This window comes from Sporisorium graminicola, chromosome SGRAM_12 (genome assembly GCF_005498985.1).
Source record: "Sporisorium graminicola strain CBS 10092 chromosome SGRAM_12, whole genome shotgun sequence".
Classification (NCBI taxonomy): Eukaryota; Fungi; Basidiomycota; class Ustilaginomycetes; order Ustilaginales; family Ustilaginaceae; genus Sporisorium; species Sporisorium graminicola.
In genome coordinates this window covers 1,152,394-1,174,519 of record NC_043722.1, presented here as the reverse complement: position 1 = coordinate 1,174,519, position 22,126 = coordinate 1,152,394, and the positions used below count along the sequence as shown (strand labels likewise).

General features: G+C 57.7%; 11 protein-coding genes across 11 annotated transcripts; 5 read left to right on the top strand and 6 right to left on the bottom strand.

Moving 5' to 3' along the window:
• Positions 1-259: 259 nt before the first annotated feature.
• EX895_001957 (uncharacterized protein) lies at positions 260-745 on the top strand (the record flags this gene model as incomplete). The annotated part of the gene is made up of 1 exon (XM_029882556.1): positions 260-745. One exon carries the CDS (start codon positions 260-262, stop codon positions 743-745), a length of 486 nt encoding a protein of 161 aa, XP_029741411.1.
• Positions 746-896: 151 nt separating this feature from the next.
• On the bottom strand, positions 897-1,403 carry EX895_001956 (uncharacterized protein; the record flags this gene model as incomplete). Its single annotated transcript, XM_029882555.1, has 2 exons — positions 897-1,069; positions 1,151-1,403. The coding sequence occupies 2 exons, from the start codon at positions 1,401-1,403 to the stop codon at positions 897-899; spliced, it is 426 nt and encodes a 141-aa protein (XP_029741410.1).
• Positions 1,404-1,931: 528 nt separating this feature from the next.
• On the top strand, positions 1,932-3,206 carry EX895_001955 (uncharacterized protein; the record flags this gene model as incomplete). Its single annotated transcript, XM_029882554.1, has 1 exon — positions 1,932-3,206. The coding sequence occupies one exon, from the start codon at positions 1,932-1,934 to the stop codon at positions 3,204-3,206; it is 1,275 nt and encodes a 424-aa protein (XP_029741409.1).
• Positions 3,207-3,578: 372 nt separating this feature from the next.
• Positions 3,579-4,694, bottom strand: EX895_001954 (uncharacterized protein; the record flags this gene model as incomplete). Its single annotated transcript, XM_029882553.1, has 1 exon — positions 3,579-4,694. One exon carries the CDS (start codon positions 4,692-4,694, stop codon positions 3,579-3,581), a length of 1,116 nt encoding a protein of 371 aa, XP_029741408.1.
• A 257-nt stretch (positions 4,695-4,951) lies between these two features.
• EX895_001953 (uncharacterized protein) lies at positions 4,952-5,968 on the bottom strand (the record flags this gene model as incomplete). The annotated part of the gene is made up of 1 exon (XM_029882552.1): positions 4,952-5,968. One exon carries the CDS (start codon positions 5,966-5,968, stop codon positions 4,952-4,954), a length of 1,017 nt encoding a protein of 338 aa, XP_029741407.1.
• Positions 5,969-6,205: 237 nt separating this feature from the next.
• EX895_001952 (uncharacterized protein) lies at positions 6,206-7,174 on the top strand (the record flags this gene model as incomplete). Its single annotated transcript, XM_029882551.1, has 1 exon — positions 6,206-7,174. One exon carries the CDS (start codon positions 6,206-6,208, stop codon positions 7,172-7,174), a length of 969 nt encoding a protein of 322 aa, XP_029741406.1.
• A 204-nt stretch (positions 7,175-7,378) lies between these two features.
• Positions 7,379-9,142, bottom strand: EX895_001951 (uncharacterized protein; the record flags this gene model as incomplete). Its single annotated transcript, XM_029882550.1, has 1 exon — positions 7,379-9,142. One exon carries the CDS (start codon positions 9,140-9,142, stop codon positions 7,379-7,381), a length of 1,764 nt encoding a protein of 587 aa, XP_029741405.1.
• A 630-nt stretch (positions 9,143-9,772) lies between these two features.
• EX895_001950 (uncharacterized protein) lies at positions 9,773-12,649 on the top strand (the record flags this gene model as incomplete). The annotated part of the gene is made up of 1 exon (XM_029882549.1): positions 9,773-12,649. One exon carries the CDS (start codon positions 9,773-9,775, stop codon positions 12,647-12,649), a length of 2,877 nt encoding a protein of 958 aa, XP_029741404.1.
• Positions 12,650-12,741: 92 nt separating this feature from the next.
• On the bottom strand, positions 12,742-14,567 carry EX895_001949 (uncharacterized protein; the record flags this gene model as incomplete). The annotated part of the gene is made up of 3 exons (XM_029882548.1): positions 12,742-12,986; positions 13,085-13,381; positions 13,823-14,567. The coding sequence occupies 3 exons, from the start codon at positions 14,565-14,567 to the stop codon at positions 12,742-12,744; spliced, it is 1,287 nt and encodes a 428-aa protein (XP_029741403.1).
• A 1,222-nt stretch (positions 14,568-15,789) lies between these two features.
• EX895_001948 (uncharacterized protein) lies at positions 15,790-17,754 on the top strand (the record flags this gene model as incomplete). The annotated part of the gene is made up of 1 exon (XM_029882547.1): positions 15,790-17,754. One exon carries the CDS (start codon positions 15,790-15,792, stop codon positions 17,752-17,754), a length of 1,965 nt encoding a protein of 654 aa, XP_029741402.1.
• Positions 17,755-18,115: 361 nt separating this feature from the next.
• EX895_001947 (uncharacterized protein) lies at positions 18,116-20,863 on the bottom strand (the record flags this gene model as incomplete). The annotated part of the gene is made up of 1 exon (XM_029882546.1): positions 18,116-20,863. One exon carries the CDS (start codon positions 20,861-20,863, stop codon positions 18,116-18,118), a length of 2,748 nt encoding a protein of 915 aa, XP_029741401.1.
• Between the last annotated feature and the right edge of the window lie 1,263 nt (positions 20,864-22,126).

Sequence of the window (22,126 nt, the reverse complement as noted above, 5' to 3'; positions counted from 1 at the left end):
GCGGAAGAGGTATTGTAGATGGTGTGGTGCCCAAGAGGAGGGTGAGCAAGCAAGCAAACCGAGGAGGACACGTCAAGTTCCGCCTCTTGTTTCAAGTGTGAGTGTCGAGACCAACACCTTTTTCAGCCAGAAAAAAAGTGGAGAGAAGCACACCACCAACTACATCCATCTCGCCGACCATCATCCTAATGTCAATCGAATGTCACTACGCCTGCTACCATCCCTACGCTTCAGCAGCTCAACTCTCTCTTGTCGACCCATGTCCAGCACCGCCGCCCAACCACCACCCGCCGCTTCCTCCATAAGCGCGCCGGCGCCGCTAGTGATGCAACTCATCGTCGACGGCGGCTCACCGTCCACGCTGTCATGGCCCAAAGGCCCGTGGATGGCGCAGTCCGCGCACGCAGCCATCAGCGCCATCCAAGTCTCGCTCTCTTCCGCGCACACTCAACAATACATCTCAGCGTCAAATTTGGCATCGATGCACAAAGTCGTGCTCCAAACCCCGGCTTCAGGCAAAGCGAAGATGGACCTGCTCCAGCTGTCGACGAAGCTTACAGAAGCGAGGAAAGCGTACGAAGCGGCGAAGGAACAGGGTGAAGGGCAAGAGGAGGAAGAGTTTCCACAGCATTATCTATGGGTGGAACAGCCGGAGAACGTGCCGACTTGCTTGGCCATTGCTCCAAATAGCAAACCCGCTGCGTTGAAGAAGATTCTGCGCCCTTGTACGCTTCTCAAGGATTAGAGACGAATCAAAAGTCAACTGTGTCGATGAGAGAGAGTGTGTGCGATTGTGCGATAGGAAAGTACAAGTACAAATGAAGGTGTGGAAAAGTGCTGCGTTGAGCGAGCGGGTATCGGTTTGCTGCCAACAACGATGGTCGAAGACGGGGAGCTCATGCCTTGACCAGTGTCTCGATGGCCTTGTCGAACGTTTCGATCCTGACTGGCATCTCTGGTGTGTAGAAAGGGTTTTTCATGACGTGATCCGCGTATGCCTCGTAGCACCGATGCAGCACGCCAGCCGGATTCGGATGCGCGGGAGAAGTAACCAATACAAACTTGGTTCCTGCTCAAATCAAACCACCATTCTGTCAGCCCCACGTTTCTACCGAAGAAAAGACAGCTTTGGACGAGGGCAGAGGCTTACCTGTCGAAGTGACCATCACGCGAATGGTGAAATGATCCGAATCCAAGCTCTCGATTCCGCTGCATTTCCGATTAGGTACCGGATTGAGTTTGGCTGTGATGGCATGGATGCCGTGCAAGGTACCTGCCAGAACGAGGTATTCGTTGGACGACAGACGGCCGTTGTTGGGCATGGATGCGGCGTTAGGGTGAATGAAGTGCTCGGATTGGTAGATGAGGCCGCCTGCCTTGTTGATGATCCATAGCGATGACATTTTGTCTGAAATCACAAATGAGGGGTAGATGACAATGACGAGGATAGATAGGAGGCGTTCCAACAGGGTGGTCTGAGAGCGGAGAGGAGAAGCGGTAGCAGCAGTAACAGCAGCAGCAGCGGCAGCGAAGCGTTGAACCCTGAATGAAGTGGTGTTGTTTTTCGGCCGGGTGGAAGAAACGCAGAAAATGCAATTTGGCCAGAGACAAGAGAAGAAGACTCTGCGCTTCTGCCGTTCAAGAGAAAGCAAGCAAGGAAGCGCGTTTCTCTCAGGCAGAACGAACAGCACAAAGCGAGAAAAAATTCGGCTTGGCTTGAGGCTGTTCACATGTCTGGTCGCGATCAAACATCACCTCCGTCATCATCACCATCACCATCACCATCATCACCTTGTCGGTAGTTGCTGTCCGAATCGTCTCTACTTCTCACTTGGACCGCACTCCGCTTCCTTTGCTGCACAACAGGTGATTCCAACAGCTTGCCGTCCCTTTCCGTTACAATCCGCACCTTGACCACCACCACCACCACCATGTCGGCCGGAGACCTCGTCACCGTTCTTGCCGAGGGCACTTTCGAGGAGCAGATCGTCGAAGTTTCTGCTTTCCTCTCGCGCTCCCAACCCGAAGCATCGCGCAACGACTTTATCTCTCGCTTCCAGCAGCTTGCTCTCGATGCCGAACCCGCTGCTTCCACCGAAGCTGAAGCCGCTTCCACCTCGGACGCAGGCAAGAAGCAACAGACTGTCCAGCAACTCGTTTCCGAGATCAGCACGCTCGGCGAGGGAAGCGATCGCGAGCTCGAGGGTGTGTACAATTTGATCTTTTCGCTCGTCTCTGCTACCCAACAGCAGTCTTCCTTGGTACCTACGTTGATCGCTGCCATCTCGAAAGAGTCTAGTGGCGTCGACAAGAACAACGTGAGGTATCGCATCCTCTCGAACCTGTTCAACTCGCTCGAGGCTTCGTCGGCGTTGCGTCTGCAGGTGTTCAACGCTCTGCTCACCCTGGCTGCGGCCAATGACGACTTGGACTACCTCACCTCGTCGCTCACCGCCTTGCCCCAGTGGCTGGCACAGTGGCATGTATCGGAAGCCGACAAGGCTGCGTGCCTCGAGGCGGTGGCCAAGGCGTTGGAGGGCGCGGAGAAGGAGCACGGCCAGACGTCCAAGGCGTACCAGTTCCTGCTGTTGCACCTGCGCTACATCTCGACTCTGCCCGCTAACGATTCCAACAAGGACGCCGCTGAGCGCACTGTGGCAGCGGCGCTCCGCCTGCCCAAGCTGTACGAATTCGAGGATTTGTTCCACATCAAGGCGGTTCTCGACCTCAAGTCATCCTCCAGCCCCACCTTTGAGCTGCTCAAGATCTTTGTTGGCGGCTCCACCGCCGACTTCCAGTCCTTTGCCGCCTCGCACCCGCAGGAACTCTCGCGCCTCTCGCTCTCGCACGACGAGCTGCTCCACAAGATCCGTCTGCTCGACTTGGCCGACCTGTGCGCGCTCAGCATCTCGGCTGACGTGGGCTACTCGAGCATCGCCCAGACGCTCAAGATCGACGAGAGCGAGGTCGAGGTGTGGGTCATCGACGTCATCCGTGCCGGTCTGGTCAGCGGCAAGCTCAGCCAGGTGAACGACGCGTTTAGGGTGTACAAGTCGACCCACCGTCAGTTTGGCAAGCAGCAGTGGCAGCAGTTGGAGCAGAGGCTCGTCCAGTGGCAGACCAGCATCACGAGCATCATTGACAGCATTGCTGCTACGCGCGGCGGCAAGTTGCCCGAGGGTGTCGTCGAGGCTGCGTCGGCGTAAGACGTTCAAAAGGGGAGGAGGATAGCCCGACGACACCGTTTCAACTCTTGTTGTATGCACACGTTCGTATCTCCGTTCTGGGGCTTTCACTGTTTTTGTGCTCATATCTTCTTCGCTGTAGATCCGCTGTGAAGGCTGCGCAATGCAATGTACATTTTCACCGAACCAGGCTATGTTGTCGTGTCGAGGGGCACAGCAGCACAATGTTGGGATGTGTGCGCGATCTACGCAGCAGTCGTGTCTCTGCCTCTGCACCGAAGCGTGAGCAGAGCAGCATGTGCGACCGGTCAGGATGGAAATTCGTGGGGTATATTGGCGCTGAACGTGTGTGACTGCTCGACAAGATCGCCACGGTTATCGCGCCGGCTCGCCTCAGACAGGCAGCCTGGCCAGCTCCTCCTCGAACGCCGCATCGTCAAACTCGTCGGCCCGACCCTGCTCGTCTTGGACCATCTCGCTTGCGCCTTCTCCTCCTGGCTGCTGCTGTTGCTGAGACAGCTGCAAGGACTCGATCCACAGCTGTTCGAGCTGTTCGTCATCCGCCAACCAGTACGGATCGACGTCTTCTTGCTGCTGCTGCTGCTGCTGCTGCTCGTGCTGCTGCTGTTTCACCTCGCTCTCGAGCCAGCTCAGCTGATCCGGATCGATCCACCCGATCTCCAGATGGCCCTTGAGCTCGTAGATGCGTTTCAGCCTGGAGTATTCGGCAATGATGCGGTGGCGCGTCAGCTCGTCGTCTTCCTCTCGTTCCTGACTCGACGGCGGCATGGGCGTGGGCGAAGACGACGCAGGCATCGAATCGTCGTCTTCGACATCCATGTCGTCGGAAAAGAGGCCGCGTGTGAATGCGTCGGCTCCCTTGCGGAACGCCGTGATGCGCTGATGCCGTTGTGCGGCGCGCGAGTTGTCCATTGCGCGCTGACAGCGGTCGAAGAAGGATTGACGATACGAGGTGGAGGATGAGCTGGAGAGGACGTGCGCTTTGTGCGCGCGTTGGCGACCGTCTGTAGCGGAAGCGCGCGGGATGAGTGTGGATCCGGTGACCGTGGGTCGCGAGCGAGGTGCGGAGCGACTTCCATTGCCGAGGTTGGTGTTGCCACCGCCAGACTGCTGCGCAAAGAAGCGTGCTCGAGTGGCTTCTACAGCGGCGAGCGTCGATTCGGGATATGCATTGTTGGTAGGCGAAGAAAAGGCTTGGTGGGGGAGAAAGTGGCTTCCCCCCATCGCAGGATTTGCATCGCTCTTGCTATTTCGAGATGTGCCACTTGGTCCAGCAGGCGACGAGTGTTGCTGGTACGGGTACTGCTGCTGCTGCTGCTGCTGCTGCTGATGATGATGATGAGCGCCTGAATCAAAGTGATTAGATAGATCCATGTTTGCGCCAGAGGAGATCCCAGGGTGTGTCGGTGCGAGTAAAGGGTGAGGCGCAGCTGGACTGCTCAGGTTGCCGAGGTGTTGTTGCTGCTGCTGCGCATACACGCCGATCATGCTGTGCAGTGCGTGGCAGTGAAACTACGATGCAATGCAGACGCGCATGGTGTTGGTCCAACAAGGACCGATGAGAGATGGTGGTTGCAAGGACGACGAGGAAGGTGACAAGCTACGAGCAAGAAGGGTCCAAGCTGGTGGCGATTCGGCGTTTAGAGAAAGCAGTTCATTTACGCGTAGTCGCCCTTCCCGCAAAGTCGAGTCGCAACAAGAAAAGCGCGTTTCTCTGAAACTCTAACAATCCTTCTTCCCGCATTCTATCCTTGCACACCATGCTCGTCTTGACCATAGATGCCCGACTCGACCAGGTACTCGACCAACGAAGGCGGCACCAACGCCTTCAACTGTTGCTTCTTGTCGTCCTTCTCTATGCTCGTGTCCTTGAGCAGAGCTCTAATTTTGGTCGAACTGAGCGTGGCTTGATCCGCGTCGATATCGAGCATGCCGATCGAGCCTCGTTGCACCCAGGCAGCAACATTCTCCGAAGCGAGCAGCTTGTCTTCCTCCTTCCGCGCTTGTACTTTGGCATCCTGTTCTCCGGTCTGTGCATTTATCAGTTGAGGATAAGACAAAGGGTCGCGTCGAGCACAGACGAAAGTGGTACCTTCTCGCTCGAAGAACTGCGAACACTGCTGCTGAAACGCTTGCAGGGACGGATAGTATTTGAGCTGGAAGACGCGGTAGAGGGTGTCGAAGCCCACCACCCAATGGAGCCGTGGCTCGGTTTCTTCTCCTTGCTGCTGCTGCTGCTTGAGCAGATCCCAGGTGAGTGTAGATTTGGCAAAGATGAGCGGCTTGTCCACCAACCCCACAGCGACATTCGCACGGTGGCCCGAGGCAGCCTGTATGCGTTCGACGTCCTTTGCCATGAGCGTCATCATCTCGACACGTTGCGAAAGCGACGCATCTCCTGGCTTGCCCGCTCCCTTGTCCGCATTCTGGGTGGAGAAGAGTAACAGGTGGCCGTCGTAGCAGCGCTTCTGATCGGCCAGGATGGGTTGCGACAAGAGCAGTGCAAGATGTGCTCGTGACGGAGGGTTGAACGACGAGTCCAGTACGGCAATGTCGAGCGTTCTGCTCTCAGCAGAGGAGGAGGAGGAGCCGGCAGCAAAGGGCCAGCAGGATCTCGTAGAGTAAACAAGGCGAACTCCCGAGCCACTGCTGGTCGATGCTGAAGCGGCAGCGCGAGCCACTTTGCTTGCTAGCGCCATATCGTGCTGCAGCTGCTCTTCGGAGCTTGTCCCGGTGGCAGAGGCGGTCACCGTGTTGGCCATCGTTGTTCCTTGTCGGGTATGTTCATGAGCAAGGTGGGTGTTCCAGTGCAAGCAAAGGGTTGTGGAGGTGAGCAACCGGATTTTGTCGCACGAGACAGCCGCGCCGTGCCGTGTCTGTGCGCAAGCGAGACTGTGAATGCTCCAGCACAACACTTTTAGTATATTACAACTTGTCGATTCTTCCTGGCCTTCTTCATCCATTACTGCTTCCCTGTCCCTTTCACCGCTCTCGCCAACATGGAGTCGGCCCTGTTCCAAATCCAATCGCTCTTCTACCAAGGCGCCTACCAGGGCTGCATCGACCTTGCGCTCTCATCCACCTCGAATGCACGCTCTTCGGATCCAGCTTCAGTCTCATCATTGCTGTACGCTGCACGATCGCATCTCGCGCGCTCCCCCTCTGACCCTGCCTCTGCCCTCTCGCTGCTCTCTTCGCTGACCTCGGAGCCACAAGTACAAGCCATCCAGGCACTGGCGCGCTTTGTGCAGGCACAGGCCCAGGATGACACGGATGCCATGTCGCGCGAGATTGTCAACCTCACCGAACTGCTCGACCACGCCGTCGTTGGCGAAGACCAGGGGCAGACTATCCGATGTGCTGCTGCCACCGCGCTGTTCCTCGATGGCGATGCAGAGGAGGCGCTTAACACGCTCGGTGTCGGATCCGGTAGCAGCAGCAGCCAAGAGATCGAATGCGTCGCGCTGGGCGTACATATCCTGCTCTCCATCCACCGACTCGATCTGGCCGAGAAGGAGTACCTCGCCGCACGCGCGTGGGCAGACGACTCGCTGCTCATCCAGCTCATTGAGGCGTGGATCGGTCTCGCCAAGGGAGGACGTTCGACCCAGCAAGCTTTCTACGTCTACGACGAGCTGGCGCAAAACCCCTCCGCTGCAGGCACGGTCAACGCGGTGCCCTCGCTCATCGGCAAAGCCACCGCCCTGGCTGCCAACGCCGACTGGCAGGGCGCAAAGAAGCAGCTCGATGACGCCGCTGCCCTGGACCCAAACAATGCCCAGATCCTAGCCAACAGGGCCGTCGTCGAGACACATACCTCGCCCGCATCACCGGCAGTGCAGGAGTATCTGCAGCAGCTCAAGAAGGTCAATGCCGCGCATCCACTGTTGCGCGAATACTCGGCGCTCGAGCGCGCGTTCGACGAACACGCAGCAAACTTCAGCTTGGGCGCCACAGCCGAGGCTTGACCGCTGGAACCTCTCCACCTATGTAACACTAAAACTACAGCCGCTTCTCCGCAATCAATTGCACGTCACACTTCCACCTTGCATCTCTCTTTCTCACGGGATCATTCAAAGACACAGAAGAACAGTGAAAGTGAAGAACAGGGATCGATGACAGATTACAAATACAACAATGAGAGAAGCTCACACAGCCTCTGAGATGGCCGTTCACCTGGTACGGCCATTTGCTCTCGAATGGCCGTTGGTTGACCCGACTGCAGCTGCAGACAGCGCCGGTGAGCCCATCTCGATGTCGCTCAAAGGCGTCGCGTCGCCAGGTACACCCGTCGAGGCGTCATTGGAAGCGAAGTAGGCCCTCGTGCGACCACTTCGCGCACCTATCCTGCTGTTGAGATGATGACGATGGTCCTGGTCGTCTTCGTCCTCGTCTTCGTCCAGATGCAGGTCGGCCAGCACCGGCTTGGCAGCACGCGCGGCGAAGAAGGTCCTCTTGGCTCTGCCATTGCCTTTTGCCGCTCCAGCGCCGTTTTGAGAGATGTACTTGAGCCCCAGATCGTGTTCGTACGGCTTGAGCGGGTCCATGATGCCCGGCCTCCTCTTGCCGTTGGATGCACTGCTCGATCTTCTGCTGGCAGCTGCAGCCCACGCCGATTCGAGCCCTTCGCCGTCCGCTTCGGCTTCGTCGCCAGACAGCTCGTCGTCCCATCGCTGCACGTGCGCATCGCGCAGCCGCTGCGAGATCCTCTCGTCCAGATCCGAGTCCTCATCGTCCGACACCTCGACATCAGCCGGGTTGAGCGTGGTGCGCGGCGTCTCTTGCATCTGCACACCAGGCGCCGAGGGCAGATTGCGAAGATTGTCAATCACCTTGGTGCGAAGGTTGTCGAGATATTCGCGCGTGTTGAGGTTGTCCATCGACGTCGGCGGCACTTCGAGCTTGTATTCGGGACCAAAGTACTGGATGTAGTCGTTGAACGGCAGATCCTCGTCGAGCTTCTGCCCCACGAGTAGACCCGTTTCGTACGTCCATGTGCGAGCTACGTTGCGCACCGTATATCCTCCTCCGCCAAGCGTGATGAGAGGCACGTCAAAGGTCTGCATGAAGGCAACGCATTCGGCGTGGCCGCGCATCGAGAGGTTGAAGCAGCCGAGCTTGTCACCGGCGAGCGAATCGGCACCACACTGAAGCACCACCGCACCGGGTCGATACCATTCCATGATGTGAGAGATGACGGGACGGAAGATGTTTCCGAACTCCAGATCGCCGATGCCGTCGCGGAGGGGTACATTGACGCAGTAGTTTTTGCCTTTCTTCAGGCCGATATCGCGCACGTCACCGGTGCCGGGGAAGAAGTCACCAAACTTGTGGAAGCTCGCCGTCATGACCCGATCAGTAGTGTAGAATGCTTCTTCGACACCGTCGCCGTGGTGAATGTCAATGTCGATGTAGAGAACGCGGAGGTGGACACGCAAAAGCTCGAGGATGGCAAGCACAATGTCGTTGACGTAACAGAATCCACTCGCCTCCCTCTTCTTGGCGTGATGCAAGCCACCCGCCCAATTGATTGCGACGTCCGATTCTCCTGAGTTGAGGCGTGTAGCAGCAGCGAGCGAGCCACCCGCCGAGATGGAACAAAACTCATACAGGCCGTCAAACGCGGGACAATCCTCGCCGATGAGGTAGCGAGTGCCTTCGTTGGTGAGCTCGTGGACCGATTCGGGAGTGACACGGTGGAGGAAATCGACATACTCGTCAGTATGGAAGCGGGTCATCTGGTCGCGGGTGGCTCGTTTGGGACGGAGGATGTCCATCTTTTTGTGCAGGCCGTAGTTGGTGACAAGATTGTGCGTCATGCGCATGCGGTGCGGCTTCATAGGGTGACCAAGGCCGTAGCTGAAGTTGCCGACGTCATGGTCGTAGTAGTACGCTACCCTCTTGCGAGGTGTACGAAAGACGGGAGCCGGCTCCATAGCGGCGAAGAAGGAGGAGGAGCAACACGGGTGGAACGACGACCAGAGATGTCGTTCGCACCTGTTGATTCCGGCTCAGCCGCTGCTGGATGTGGGTGATAGCTTGTAGCAGCTAAAGGAGTGTATCAAGGCAGGATAAAAGCACCACAAAATAGCAGTCGGAAGACGAGTGACGGTGGTGTGTCAGGCGCGGATGGGGTGGTGATGACAGGAAAGGGAAGGAAGAAGAGTGAGCGAGATGAGACCCTGGATCCGGTTCAGAGGCGAGAGAAAGAGAGCGAGAGACCGAACGACAGACTGCGAATGAAATCGGTGAGATCGGACACAATGTCGGCTGAGCCGTTGAGATTTTACGCAAGGTTCGTGCATATTTGTGTGAATCGCATCGGGAATTCCGACTGTTAGAAAAGCAAGCCAAGAGACGCGTTTGCGGGAAGGCCGATTTAGGCTTGGATGTGGATTGGGAGCGTGCGCTGTGCTGTTTGTTCAGAAGATCCCAATTTTGGTGTTTCGAAAATCGCGGTTGCTTCTCTCTCTCCATCGGATCCACCGTGACCTTCTCGACATCGATCGTTGCAGCAAAGTCAGACTTGGATCACAGTCTGTCGTGCTCAAGTCGACCTGTCCACCATGTCGATTCCGGTCAACGATACAGGCGCACCCACCCAACTCATGCAGGCGGCCAACAACCACCTCGACCAAGAGGCAGCTGCCCTCGCCGCCGACATCCTACCCATCTTCACCTCGACAGCTCCCATCGAATCCGTATGGTCTGTCGAACGCGCCGCATTCATCGCTGAGCGCAGGAGCGTTGTCTTTGGCCAGAGTCTCTTTTTTGACGAGCTGCTCGCCTTTGCCACGGTCGACACGTCGCTCTATCCTCCACGTTCAGACCACCAGCTTTCGCAACTGCTCACAGCCATCTTTGCCGAGACTTCGCTCGACTATCTAAAGCAGCTTTCGCTCGTCTACTATCTTCTGCTCGACTTGGATTTCTACTCGCAGCGGGAAAGCCTACCTCATGACGGCGCCTCATCGGCTGCAGAACGCTTCGCCGACACCTATGTTGTGCTGCCTCAATTTACCGATGCCATGCAAGGCTACTGGCTTCTCGACAACGATCAGTATGACCAAGCTGTTCCATTGCTGGCCGTAGCCGACTTCATCCCCAAGATTGTTCGCACTCTCTTTCTCCCCTCGCAAACCGAACAGCGCTCCGAGGTGGCTCGCGCCAAGCTCCTCCTTCGCTTCCTGCGCACTTCGAACCAGGTCACATCCTCATCTCCTGGTTCGGAACCTTTCCTTCAAGAGATCGAGATGCGGATCCAAGCACTCTGCTTCGTGTCCGGCCCGGCACGTTCGCTGTCTGAGATTCGCGCCATCACATCCACCATTCAGGATGACGAGCAACAACGCGTCTCCGTCCGTGCTAGACTCATCTTCAAGGTGCTCGAACACTGCTTTGCACCACCGCGCTCTTCCGCCATTGAGAACCTGCTCGCTTGCAGTCTCGACCCGGAAGAAGAAGTGGCGCTCGAGAGCTTTGTCTTGTCGCCTCCAGCTGCCATGACAGCGACATGGAGTTACGTTGCCGCCGACGTGCTCATCGTTCGATACATCAGCCAGGGTAGGTACATGGACGCTGTCGGACTCGACCGTAGACTTGGACCGGACGTCAGTCAAGGTCACGCAACAGCCAAGGACATGCAGCAGAGGAGCAAGATGATGGAGCAGCGAAAGCGCATGATTGCCGGAGCCAGAGCCATTTTGCCCGAAGTGCAAAAAGAGCTCCTGCGCATCGAGGAATCCATCGAAATTAGCGGTGGCGCAGAGATGCAAGAGGAGGACACTGTCGTCAACGGCACGGTGACTAACGGTGCAAATGGCAAAGCGGCCGTTCTCGAATCAGCGGATCGCTCCCATTTGGCACCAACACCGCTCAGCGCCTCGCCTGCGACACGACGCTCGAACACGCATACTCCATCCACGCAGGCGGCCATCTTGTCGGCTGTCGTCCGTGCCTCTGCTTCTCCATCGGCCCCAAGCACGCCCACCAAAACCTCTCTGTTGAGCGGTACCGCTTCCGCCGCTGCTTCTCCCAACGCGACGTCCAGTCGGAGCGGTTCGACACCACAGCATCCTGCCGCCATGATCGGGTTTCTCGCCAAGAATGCGCTCAGCGGCCAGAGGTCTAACACTACACCATCGGAGTCAACCGACGAGGCCATGGACGAGGCAGCTGGTGAAGACGTTGACGGCTCAGCAGTACTGGTGTCCAAACCGGTTGACGGAGTCAAGGGTTCGAGCAACGTACCTGCATCGCCTAGCCAGCCAGCGCAGGCGCCGTCACCGTGGAGAAACCAGCCCAGTCTCACTTCCAGCAGCCCCTTCTCAGGTCTTCCTAAGCTGACACGTCCCGCAATCGGCAGCGGTGGTGCTGCCTCAGTGGCATCCGATTCCCGCTCGCCCTACCAATCTAGCCCACGTGGCTTCCAGCCCGCCAACACATCTCCGTTCGCCGCTTCGTCCAGCTCGATGCGCAGCTCGCCTTCCCTTAGCAGCAGCAATGTCGGCCGCACCAAGCTGCCCGGTGCGCTTGGCCTCGTGTCGCAGCATGGCAAGAAGAGTCGTTTGGCACGTGAAGAGTCCCGAGCTAGCCTTTCGGACGAGAGCGATCTGGACGAAGCCGAGCACCAGACCGAGGATGGCGCAGCACACGAAGACCACGGCGACGACACGTTTGTTCAGATCACACATGCCAAGCCGAGCAAGGCTGCTGGGGCGGATGTGAGCATTGGACGTCTTGTTCCTGGACGACGCGGGTGGAAGGAAACACAAGACGACGAAGCCGCCGATGACAAGGGTCTGCAAGAGTTGCTCGACTCGCCGGAGCCTCCGATGAAGCGAAGGACACGCAAGACGGCTTCTGCTACGCCTGCCTCCAAACTGACGCGCTCGCGCACCGGTGCGAATCTCGGCAGCCACGACGACTCTTCTGCTGCTCAGGCGGCAGCAGGCACGGGAACGGGACCGAAGCTGTCCAAGAGCCGGTCGGACGTATCGCTCGCTGGGGACAGCAACCGACTGACGCGCTCCACCAGCTCTGCGAATCGCAAACCGCTCACATTGTCGAATCTGGAACAGCACTCGCGCTCGGATGTGAGTGTCACCAACGACGCAGCGCCGATCGCGAGACGCACACGAGCGGCGACGGCCGAGATGGATAGTGTCAATGGAGGAGGTAGTCAGGCTAATGAGGGGGCGAGTACGATCTATACGATCAGCGAGGTGGGTGATGATGAGGGAGCAGGGAGTAGGTCGCCGGCAAAGAGGGTGGGTAGGAGGACCGCGACAGCAGCGACAGGGAGGAGTGGTGGGAAACCGGTGGTGAGAAGGTCGAGCAGGCTCAGCAGTGTCGAGCCTGAAGCGGCGGAGGCCAGTTCGCCGGCGAAGAGGAGAGGTGGTAGGAAGACTGTGACCGCCAAGATGCCTGGCGGTCTTGAGTGATTGTCGCCGCCTCGAGCACAGCGAGCGCTCTTCGTGCAATTCACACAAACATACTTTGTTTTGTCACTTTCTATTGGCGTGCGTGGTAGCTTTCACTGAACAACGTAAGCCTGGTACACGACTCTGTCCGGGTGCCTTACAGCGCTAGCGATGACGATCTTGTTGACAATATCCTGAACCTGCGGGTCGGGATTGTCGCATTCCAGGATGAGCTTCAACCGGAAGTAGTACAAGTTTGGATCGAGGTCTTGCCCCGCCAGTAGCTTCTCCTTCGCAGTCTGATCCTCGTACGTTTCCGGAACAAAGCGGATGCCGGAAGACTGGAAGAAGAGGTTATCTGCATGCTCACACAGCATCAAAAGCATCCGTTGTCAGTATGGGCGGGCGAGATGGTTGGTGGTATTGTAAGGTTGGGTTGAGGTGGGGGATACTCACGACCGCTCTTGAGCTGGAAGAAATAGCGTGCGTCTAGCCGGGTCTTACCGAACCGGTCGGTGCGGAAGTAGTCGCTTCCTCCTGGCATGCCCACTGCACCGTCGAATGCGCGGACGGTGGTGGATGTCATGGTGCCACCTGCCGAGATGGGGACGATCTTGCGCAAGCCTTCGCCCGAGTCACCCACAACGTGCGCCTTCTCGACGGGGCACGACAGACGGAAGATCGGGTCCAGCGAGATGGGCACCGGCTGCCAGTCTTTCGCCGCAGTGTCGGACATTGCGGCTACTGCTGAATCTCGAGGTTGATAACGTCGATGGAGGATGAATGGAGGTCGGTGGAGAAGATGGTGTGAGTGACGGCAAAAGTGAGAAGAAGACCATGTAGCTGCTAAGTTATGTGGAGCATTTTTGGGTCGGAATGCAGACGCGGATAACGCGGGAAGCGGTGTAAGCTTAGCCTTCCTCAGAGTTTCTCTTCTCAAATCTCGGGCGACAATCACGAGATGGAAGTACTAAACCGGACACAGCGACATAGTACACACTCATACAGTTGCTCCTCTTCATCGTCTCTGCTACTTGTTTCGGGCGAGGAAAGAAAGTCGTGTATGTGGTATTGATCGCAGCGAAGGGATATAAGAGCATCGCATTTATGGTACATGTCGAGCACGAGGGGTATTCAGAGATGAACAAACTTATACATCAACAGCAGCTCCCCCTCCAGCTTTGAGCAGCTTACCCTGTTCCACCTTCTCTTCGTTGCGTGTGATCTTGCCAGCAACCACCTTCGCCTGGCCTTTCAACTTGTCCTTCAGACTGGAGCCCTTTGATGTGCCGCTCTCTGCGTCTTGGGGGGCAGAAGTGGCAGCCGTGGATTCAGACCTGGGATCGCTGCTAGCGCTGCTGTTCTCGCTGGAACCATGGAGCTGTTGCTCTCTGCTATCGAACTGAGTTTTACCCTCGGCAGGTTTGCTGGTCGGGGTTTCCCTGCGAGCGTCGGCGGTGGGGCAAGGCTGATCCGAGTAATCCACCCCGACGGCTGCTTGTGACGCACCCCCGTGCTTCTGGCCCTCCTTCGCGAGGGCATCTTTCACGTCGTCATCTGGTGAAGCAGTGGTGCCGGCACCACCGGTGGTGGGGATGTCTGATTCGGTTCCGATATGGCTTTGGCTCTGCTGTGGACGCTCCGACGAGGACGGTCCGCGCTCAAGTTCTTCCTGCGTGTCGTCACGTGCCAACACGGATGCGTCCGGCTGGTCTGTGGATGACGATGGATCGTCAGACGGCACTGTGGAAGAAGCACCAGGATGCTCCGGTTGGGCAGTCGGAGCGTCGCTGTAGGTTTCCGAGAGTGCAGCAAAGCCCGTAGCTTCAGAGACGATGGTGGAAGCTACAGGTAGCACTCGCTGGGCAGAGCTGGTGATGGATGCGTAGGCGGAAGAGGCCCCGTTTGAGACGTTGTTTGCTACCGTAGAGTCGGTCATCTTTGAATTTGCTGTCTGGCTCGGAGAGACTATGCGGTTGGTGGCGGAAGGGATAGCTTGTAGTTATCTGTGAAGATGCATCTGGCTAGAAGAGAGCGGCGGCGTATATGGACTAGACTCGAATTCACCCGCTGCCGTTTTTGCACTGGACTACTGCGGACAACGAAGCGAGCCAGACTCCGGGGCAACGCAGTACATGCACTGACACCACACGACCGTCCACAGTCCCGGCGGGTCTCACCTCGAGGTGAATCTCGTATCAGACAGTCGACCACGAGACCTAGGTCCTATTCAACAGGCCGTTGGCACGGGGGAAACTACAGCCTTGACGTCAATCCCAAGTCGGACTGCGAGTCGAACACAGGCGGAGAGAAGAGTCGCATGACAATTAGACACCGAAGCGCGCTCGCAGCGATACAAAAGCACGTGCCAGTCGACCAGAGTCGAATGCAAGCTTGGATGGCATCGCAGCACGTACAAGCCAACGAGTGAGTGACCTCATTGTGCTCGTCAACAACTCACGTGGGTATTCCACCTGTCACATGCAAAATACCAGCCATGCTTTTGGCAACTCGCTCAAAGAGGCCGACGAACGAAGTCCGCTATGTCGGGAAACAAAGATCTCACACTTTTGCCATAAAAACCTCTGCTCACGCCGTCTCCGCACTTACTGTATGCACACACACAGTCACGCAACTCGGGAAGCGGAGAAAGAGCGCACGGGCAGGCAAAGTCAAGTTGCACTCACTGCATACCGCACAACCACGATAACGCTTCTTTACTCATGATCACTTTCTCTCCTTCAGCAATCCCGACCCTATTCATCAACACAGCTGTATCGAAAGCGCCACGCTCCGAGCATAATTGGACTCGACCTGATACTCATCGTTCCCTATTGGCACATCAACCAGGCTCGTAAGCCAGCTTTTGCCAAACGACGAGGGCTATCACTGGATCACTTGGTGTCGAGCCTCGACTTATCTATCACCGCTCCCCTTGCCTGGCTCTATTGGCTTGTTTCATCTAAAGACCTTCTGCCCAAGTACCAGCACTCACACACCTCTAGGTGGCCTCAATCGTTCGTCATTCCCCACCAGGACCGTCTCCGGCGAATGACATCTACTCTAAGCTCGTGACTATCGCCAGTCAACCGTAACGCCGCTCGAAACGCATCCTCGCGTCGACCTACTCTTCAAAGCGCACTTCCGCGATAAGTCTTATCATGGACGTTTCAAGGTCTAGAGTGGCTTCAGGCAGCTCCCTGCCCTCCACTGTCGCCTCACACACTGGCACCGGTTGGGGCGTCGACATCCCAGGAGCGTCGGCATCCCTTGCTAGTTCCTCACGCACAGGCCTCGCTTCTCGAGTACACAGAGAACGCGAGAGGAGCAGCAGGCCAAAGGACAAACATATACTCGCTCTGCGCTCCATTCGCGACTTTCTCCGTGGGCGCAGCAGCTACGACGTACTTCCCGTCAGTTTCCGTCTCATCGTGCTAGACACCAAGCTCGTCGTCAAGCCGGCGCTCGAGGTCATGTGGCAGGCTGGCGTAGTGTCTGCTCCCCTCTGGCAGTCGACACCGCATGAACTCCTCGGTAACTCTTCCAGCCAAGACGCAGAGCGACAACAACCTCAACCATCAGCTCAAGTCCAAGATAGCAAAGATCCAACACAACCAGAAGGCCGAGTCAGTCCTAAGACTACGTCAGACGCAAAGTCAACAAAGAGTACATCCGACAAAGCACACCAGCTTTCTGGCTTTGCGGGCATGCTCACCGTCAATGACATCATTCACCTCATCCAATACTACTATCACCACTCCAGCTACGATTCCGCCGCCGAAGATGTCGAAAAGTTCCGCCTGGAACGTCTCCGTGACATCGAACAGGCGCTCAACGTGCCCCCTCCTCCATTGCTGTCCGTCCATCCGCTGAGACCGCTGTTCGACGCCTGTCAGCTGCTCATCAAGACGCACGCACGTCGTCTGCCGCTGTTGGACTACGACGAGCAGACGGGCATGGAGACCGTCGTGTCCGTCTTGACGCAGTATCGTGTTCTCAAGTTTATCGCCATGAACTGCAGAGAGACGTCGGCGCTCTGGAGGAGCTTGCGGCAGCTCAACATTGGTACCTACTGCCAGTACTACAAAGCGGCGCGTGGGAGCACTTCGAGCGGCACATCGCACCGGGGATCCGACGCAAGCGAGCCGGGTATCCTTAAAACGGAGCACGGTCAGAGTCTCAACATGAGCGAGCTGTCTCCCGACACTACTGCCGCAGAGGATGCAACGCGCCACGAATCGGATGCTTCTAGTGCTCCGGCATCGGCATCGCGCAATGGCGCCGCTGCTGCTGCTACAGCGGAAACAGATGCAGCAGAAGCAGCGTCGACAAACCCGTACGCGCCTATCGCAACAGCGACGCTCGACACGACCGTATTCGACGTAGTCCACATGTTTTCCGAACGCGGTATCTCGGCCGTGCCCATTCTCGACGAGGATGGCAACGTCGTCGATCTGTACGAGACCGTCGACGTTATCACGCTCGTCCGCACGGGAGCATACACGTCTCTGGACCTAACGATCCGGCAAGCGCTCGAGCGGCGGCCTCCCGATTTCGCGGGCGTGTGGACGTGTTCGCCTGACGACTCGCTTGCGTCGATCTTTGCGCTTCTGCGCAAGCGGAGGGTGCATAGGATGCTGATTCTGGAGCCCGAGCCGATCCCGCTCAAGAGCGACACTTTGGGCGCGGACAAGACGGCGCCACTCGAGGAGCTGGACAGCTACGTCGACGATTTGGTCGAGGAGGAGAAGCAGCGCGAGAAGAACGACCGGCTCGCGTTCATCAACGATCCGAGGGCAGCGCTCGAGGAGCGGCTCGAGAAGGGCGATCCGGTGCGCAAGAGTAGGGGCAAGCTCGTGGGGATTGTGTGTCTGAGTGATATACTGAGGTATGTTATTGGGGAGCATTCGATTGGTGATGATGCAGGTGCGGGGGTGGGTGCGGCAGCGGGGGGCGCGAGGAGCAGGGGCACCAGTGTGGCCAGCAGCGCCGGCGGCTCGCACACGGACGCACCGGACCCATCCGCCCAGCCGAAATCGGCAGAGGCCGTCACGGACGTCACGTCGCCAACCACGTCGTTGGACGCCACCCAGACGATCCACGAGGACCAGGCGTTGCAGCTCTGACCCAGCGTTGCCTCTCACCTTGTGTAATTGTACCTGCATAGCACTCTCATAATGTCAACGTTACCATTCCACTTGCAGCTCCGGAATTTTGCCAGATTGCGCCACAGACTGTGCCTGTTCTTGTCGCGTGCACCCACAACTCAGCGAGAGAGCCGAACGCCGGGCATCGGACTCGGCTGCGTGCGTCCCACTCCGCACGGCGAGTCGTAGTCTCTGCACCAAGCCACCAAGCCACGGGCAGAGTCCGGTCCAACAATGTGTGTTGCGAAGTGTGATGTGATGCGATGCGATGCTGTTGCGTTACAAGTGAGGGGAACATGGGGCAGTCTAGAGTGTGAGTCGCAACGGGGGGTGCCGGGGGCTAAGCGCCGAAACGAGCGCCTCTCAGAGCGCGCAGCCGGTCTCTATCCACCACGCCCTCTTCGTCTGGTGGTATTGGTCCTCGCGCCTGCTGCTGGATCCCCTGCGGCACACCGCCCTGCCCAAACCCATGCTGCGGCTCAGCATCAGCCATATCCTGCGCATCCGGCGTGCCGTACTCCTCCGCCTCGTCCTCCTCCACCTCGTCCTCCGCCATCGGCTGCCCCAGCGTCTCGCCCACCAACGGTACTCCGGGGTTGCGAGCCTCCTGCGCATCCGCCAGCACGCGTCGATTCGCGCCGTCCATCAACGTAGGCCGGTTGAGCAGCGCTGCGTCTTCGGCGGCTCGACGTGCATTCGCATAGCGCGCAAGACGCCGCTGCTGCTCGTAGTACATCTCTTCCGCCGGCGTGAGCTCCAAATGTCGTGTCACAAGTTCGGCGTCGTGGTGGCGGGGAGCACCGCGAGCGCCTCCGCCACCGAGACCCGTCGCCGCGGGTGCTAATGATTGTGGCGGAGCGTACCCCATGCCTGCTGCTCCAGTCAGCCCCCCAAACGCTGCAGCGTGCGGATGAGGTTGGGCGAGCGCATGCGGCTGGTGGAGCCCACCTGCTCCGTGACCGTTTCCATTGACACCAACTACGTCAATATCACCCAATCCACCCAACGCGTTCCTCGCCCTCGCCTCCGACCCTCCGAACTCCGCTGCTAGCTGTTCATCGCTATACACTCGCTGCAAAAATTTGCGAAGATCATGCACACCTTTACCGCTGTACACGCAGAATGCTTGCCTCTGGTGCTCGTTGAAATCCTTCGGCGGCGCCCTGCACATGGCCTGCAGCTCGGGCCGTCTAAACGCAGGCACACCCGTCAGACTCAAATGCGTCAATCGACCCAGCTTCTGCAGCACGCAAAAGATGGCAGGCACCGAGACGTTCTCGCAGTACGATAGATGGATGCGCTCGAGCGAATTGTACCTATCTACCAGCCCGTAGATCGCCTGATCTGTCAGATTGACCACCTTGACCAGTCCAATGCGGCGGAGCTTCGGCATGTTGTTCGCAATCTCGGTCACCGAAAGGTCGGTCAAGTTCGGACAGCAGGCGACGTCAATGTAACGCAACCTCGTGCAGGAGCGTGCTAGATGGGTGACGGCGCGATCGGTAATGTTGGAGACGTGACCGAGGTGGAGGTAGTGCAGGTTTTTGCCGAGCTTGGCGATGCTATACAGCGCTTCGTCGGTGAGGCGCGTGCATTTGGTGAGGGCAAGGTTCTTGAGGCGAGGCACATTGGCAACGATACCTTCGACCGCGTCGTCTGAAATGGACGTGCAGCTGGTGAGGTCCAAAACGCGCAGATGGTCAAAGAGTCGGCTGTGACCCCCCAAGTCACTGAGTATGCTAGCGGAGCCCGTGAGTCCGCCATCGCGCCTTGTGTCCATTGCCGCATTGACACTTGGAGATGCCCCACGACTTGTGGGTGCTGACTCACTTGCGAAGGCCGATGCAGCGATCATGCCGGAGCGTGAGCCGTGCGAATGCGAGGTACCCAGCATGGACACGCCCGTGGTTCCGCGCGCCGAAGGGAAGGCATTGTCTGTGAGCTCCGTACAATGAGCTAAGCGGAGCTCGCGCATCTGGAAGCTTCTGGTCCAAATTTCTCTAACCGACTTGTCCGATATTTTGGAGCAGTGAATCAGATCCATCTCCAACAACGAAGGGCAGTGCTCCGTCAACGCGAGCAGCGCCTCGTCGTCGACGTTGTCGCAACCGCACAGCTTGACCCTCCTTAGAAACTTACAGCTGCGGGCAAGCTCGGCAACGCCTTTGGACGAGATCCTTTTGCAGCCGGTGAGGTTGATGCCTTGAGCTTTGGGACAATTTGCTGCGAGCGTCAGCAAGGTGGCGTCCGAGATGTCGGCGACGTCTGTGAGATCAATGGCTACCAGCTGTGGCGTGTTTTGGAACACTTTGACAAGAGTGGCGTCTGTGATGTTGGAGCAGCCAGCAAGCGTGAGTCTCTCGAGGCGCGTGCACGCCGACATCATGGAGAAGAGCTGGTCCTCGAGCTGGTTGGCGAGTAACGTGAAGTTGAGCCTGCGGACAAAGTCGGCGTACGGGAAGAGCTGCTCCGGCTTACGAATGACGCCGACCAACTTGAACAAGGAAGAAATTTTGAAGAGCGCGGGGCGATGCCACAGCAGCTCAACGCCGTTCAAGCACCATGATTTGCAGACGAGCAGGCACGAGAGCAGATCGGGAGGATAGAGGACGAGATACTTGAAAATGTGGAGGAGAATCTCGTGTGGAAGGTTGGATGCGGTGCTAAGGGGCGCATCCTGGAGGATCCAGGTGCCGTTGGAGGATGTAGGAGAGGCGGGCACAAGGGTGCCACGGCGAGATAGGCGGACAGCGGACGGATCAAAGGAGCGCTCGACGGCGCCTCGCTTGGTGTCCGCGTCGTCTATGGAGGCGAGATCGGCGAAGTCTTCCTGTGCTCCACCGTCATCGGACTGAGAGGTGCTTGAGGGAGACGGTGGCGGACGAGGCAGCGAGGTGCCATTACGAGCAGCGAATTCGGCGGGGGATTCGGAACGATCCTCCATCTCTGTGTCGACAAGATTCCTGCGGGAAGAAGAACCGGCACGAGCCGAGGCTATAATGGCATCGATGGGGGTCCTGCCACCTTGATATGGATATGGCGAAGGAGAATTCGAGCCCCTTGGCGAGGAATCTGCTGTGTTCGACATGTTTGTGCGAAAGCTCGGCGGCTAGGTCGAAGCTGGGTCGCCGCGACGGTTTTTGGGAAAGCAATAGTTTCCAGAGGAAGATGCTATGGGCCAACTCGAGGCAAAGGTTGTCATGCGATGCGTTGCTCAGTCGATACTGCGGAAGGCTGTGATTGTGCGGAGGATAGAGGACGGAGGGGGAGTGCAGCGGGTCGTGGTATCTAGAGTGGATTTGATATTGGGCAAAAGATGCTGGTGGACCGCGAAGAGGCTGATCAGTGCGATATGACAGGGCGTCGCAACTGGAGGTCGATGGCGAGTGCGAAGGAATCAAAACGCTGCCAAGGGTGATGGTCAAGAGGAGGAGTAGACAGGACGAGGCGATGACAGCGGAGCGTGCGGTTCGCGGTTGTCTCACCGATTGATTGCGACGATGAATTTGTGATTTGGGTGGAGGGGAGCCGAGCAGCCAACACAAGCGGCAAAAAATGTGGCACTTCAGCTGCCAAGCTGCAACGCCAACAGTCGAGCTCGACAGCCGCAACCGAACAGACGTCCGTTGCGAAGGCACAGCCAGCCAAGTATTTGGGCGTGCGCAAACCGAAACTCGCTCCGCCCTTGCATTCGATTTTCGGCGTTTGCGCCTGGGTAGCGATCCAGCAAGCAATCTTGTTTGGCTGTCCACGACCACCAGAGACGGATCATCCGATGCTCAATTGTGATGAGGAAGAAAGCCTTGTATCAATTGATTTTGCGAGGAGATAGCCAACGATAGCGAACAAGAAAAAGGTCAGAGAGAGGTGTTGGCTTTGAGACGATTGATCATCGGCATTGCCAATGCACTCCGCACAGGCGATCTTCGCACAGACATAAACAGAGCGAAAAAGACCTTTTGCTCACCGGGCAAGTGCAAGCGCAGCCTCGGTCGCTCCCACAACGGCCAAACACCATACCTCGGGATGATCCTGCGACAAGAAGCATCGCAGGCCCTCGGCTTGATGTCGTGAAGTGCTCGTCAAGCCGGGAATGCCAACGTCATCGAAGCCGTCCGTACTCAAAAGCTTTCTGGGACAACACATTGACTAGATCGCTGAACTGTTGCCTTCTTCGCTCGAGGCTCCAACTTGGTAGAAGTCGAAGTACGGGCTGACCCCCCTTCTCTCTTCCTAACCACGATGCGCACGCTCAGTGCATCGACGCTAGTTGTAGACACACGATCGGTGAGGGCTGAACAATAAGGGTGAATGAGTAAGGCGTGGCATCCCGACAGGTGTCGCAGCAGCA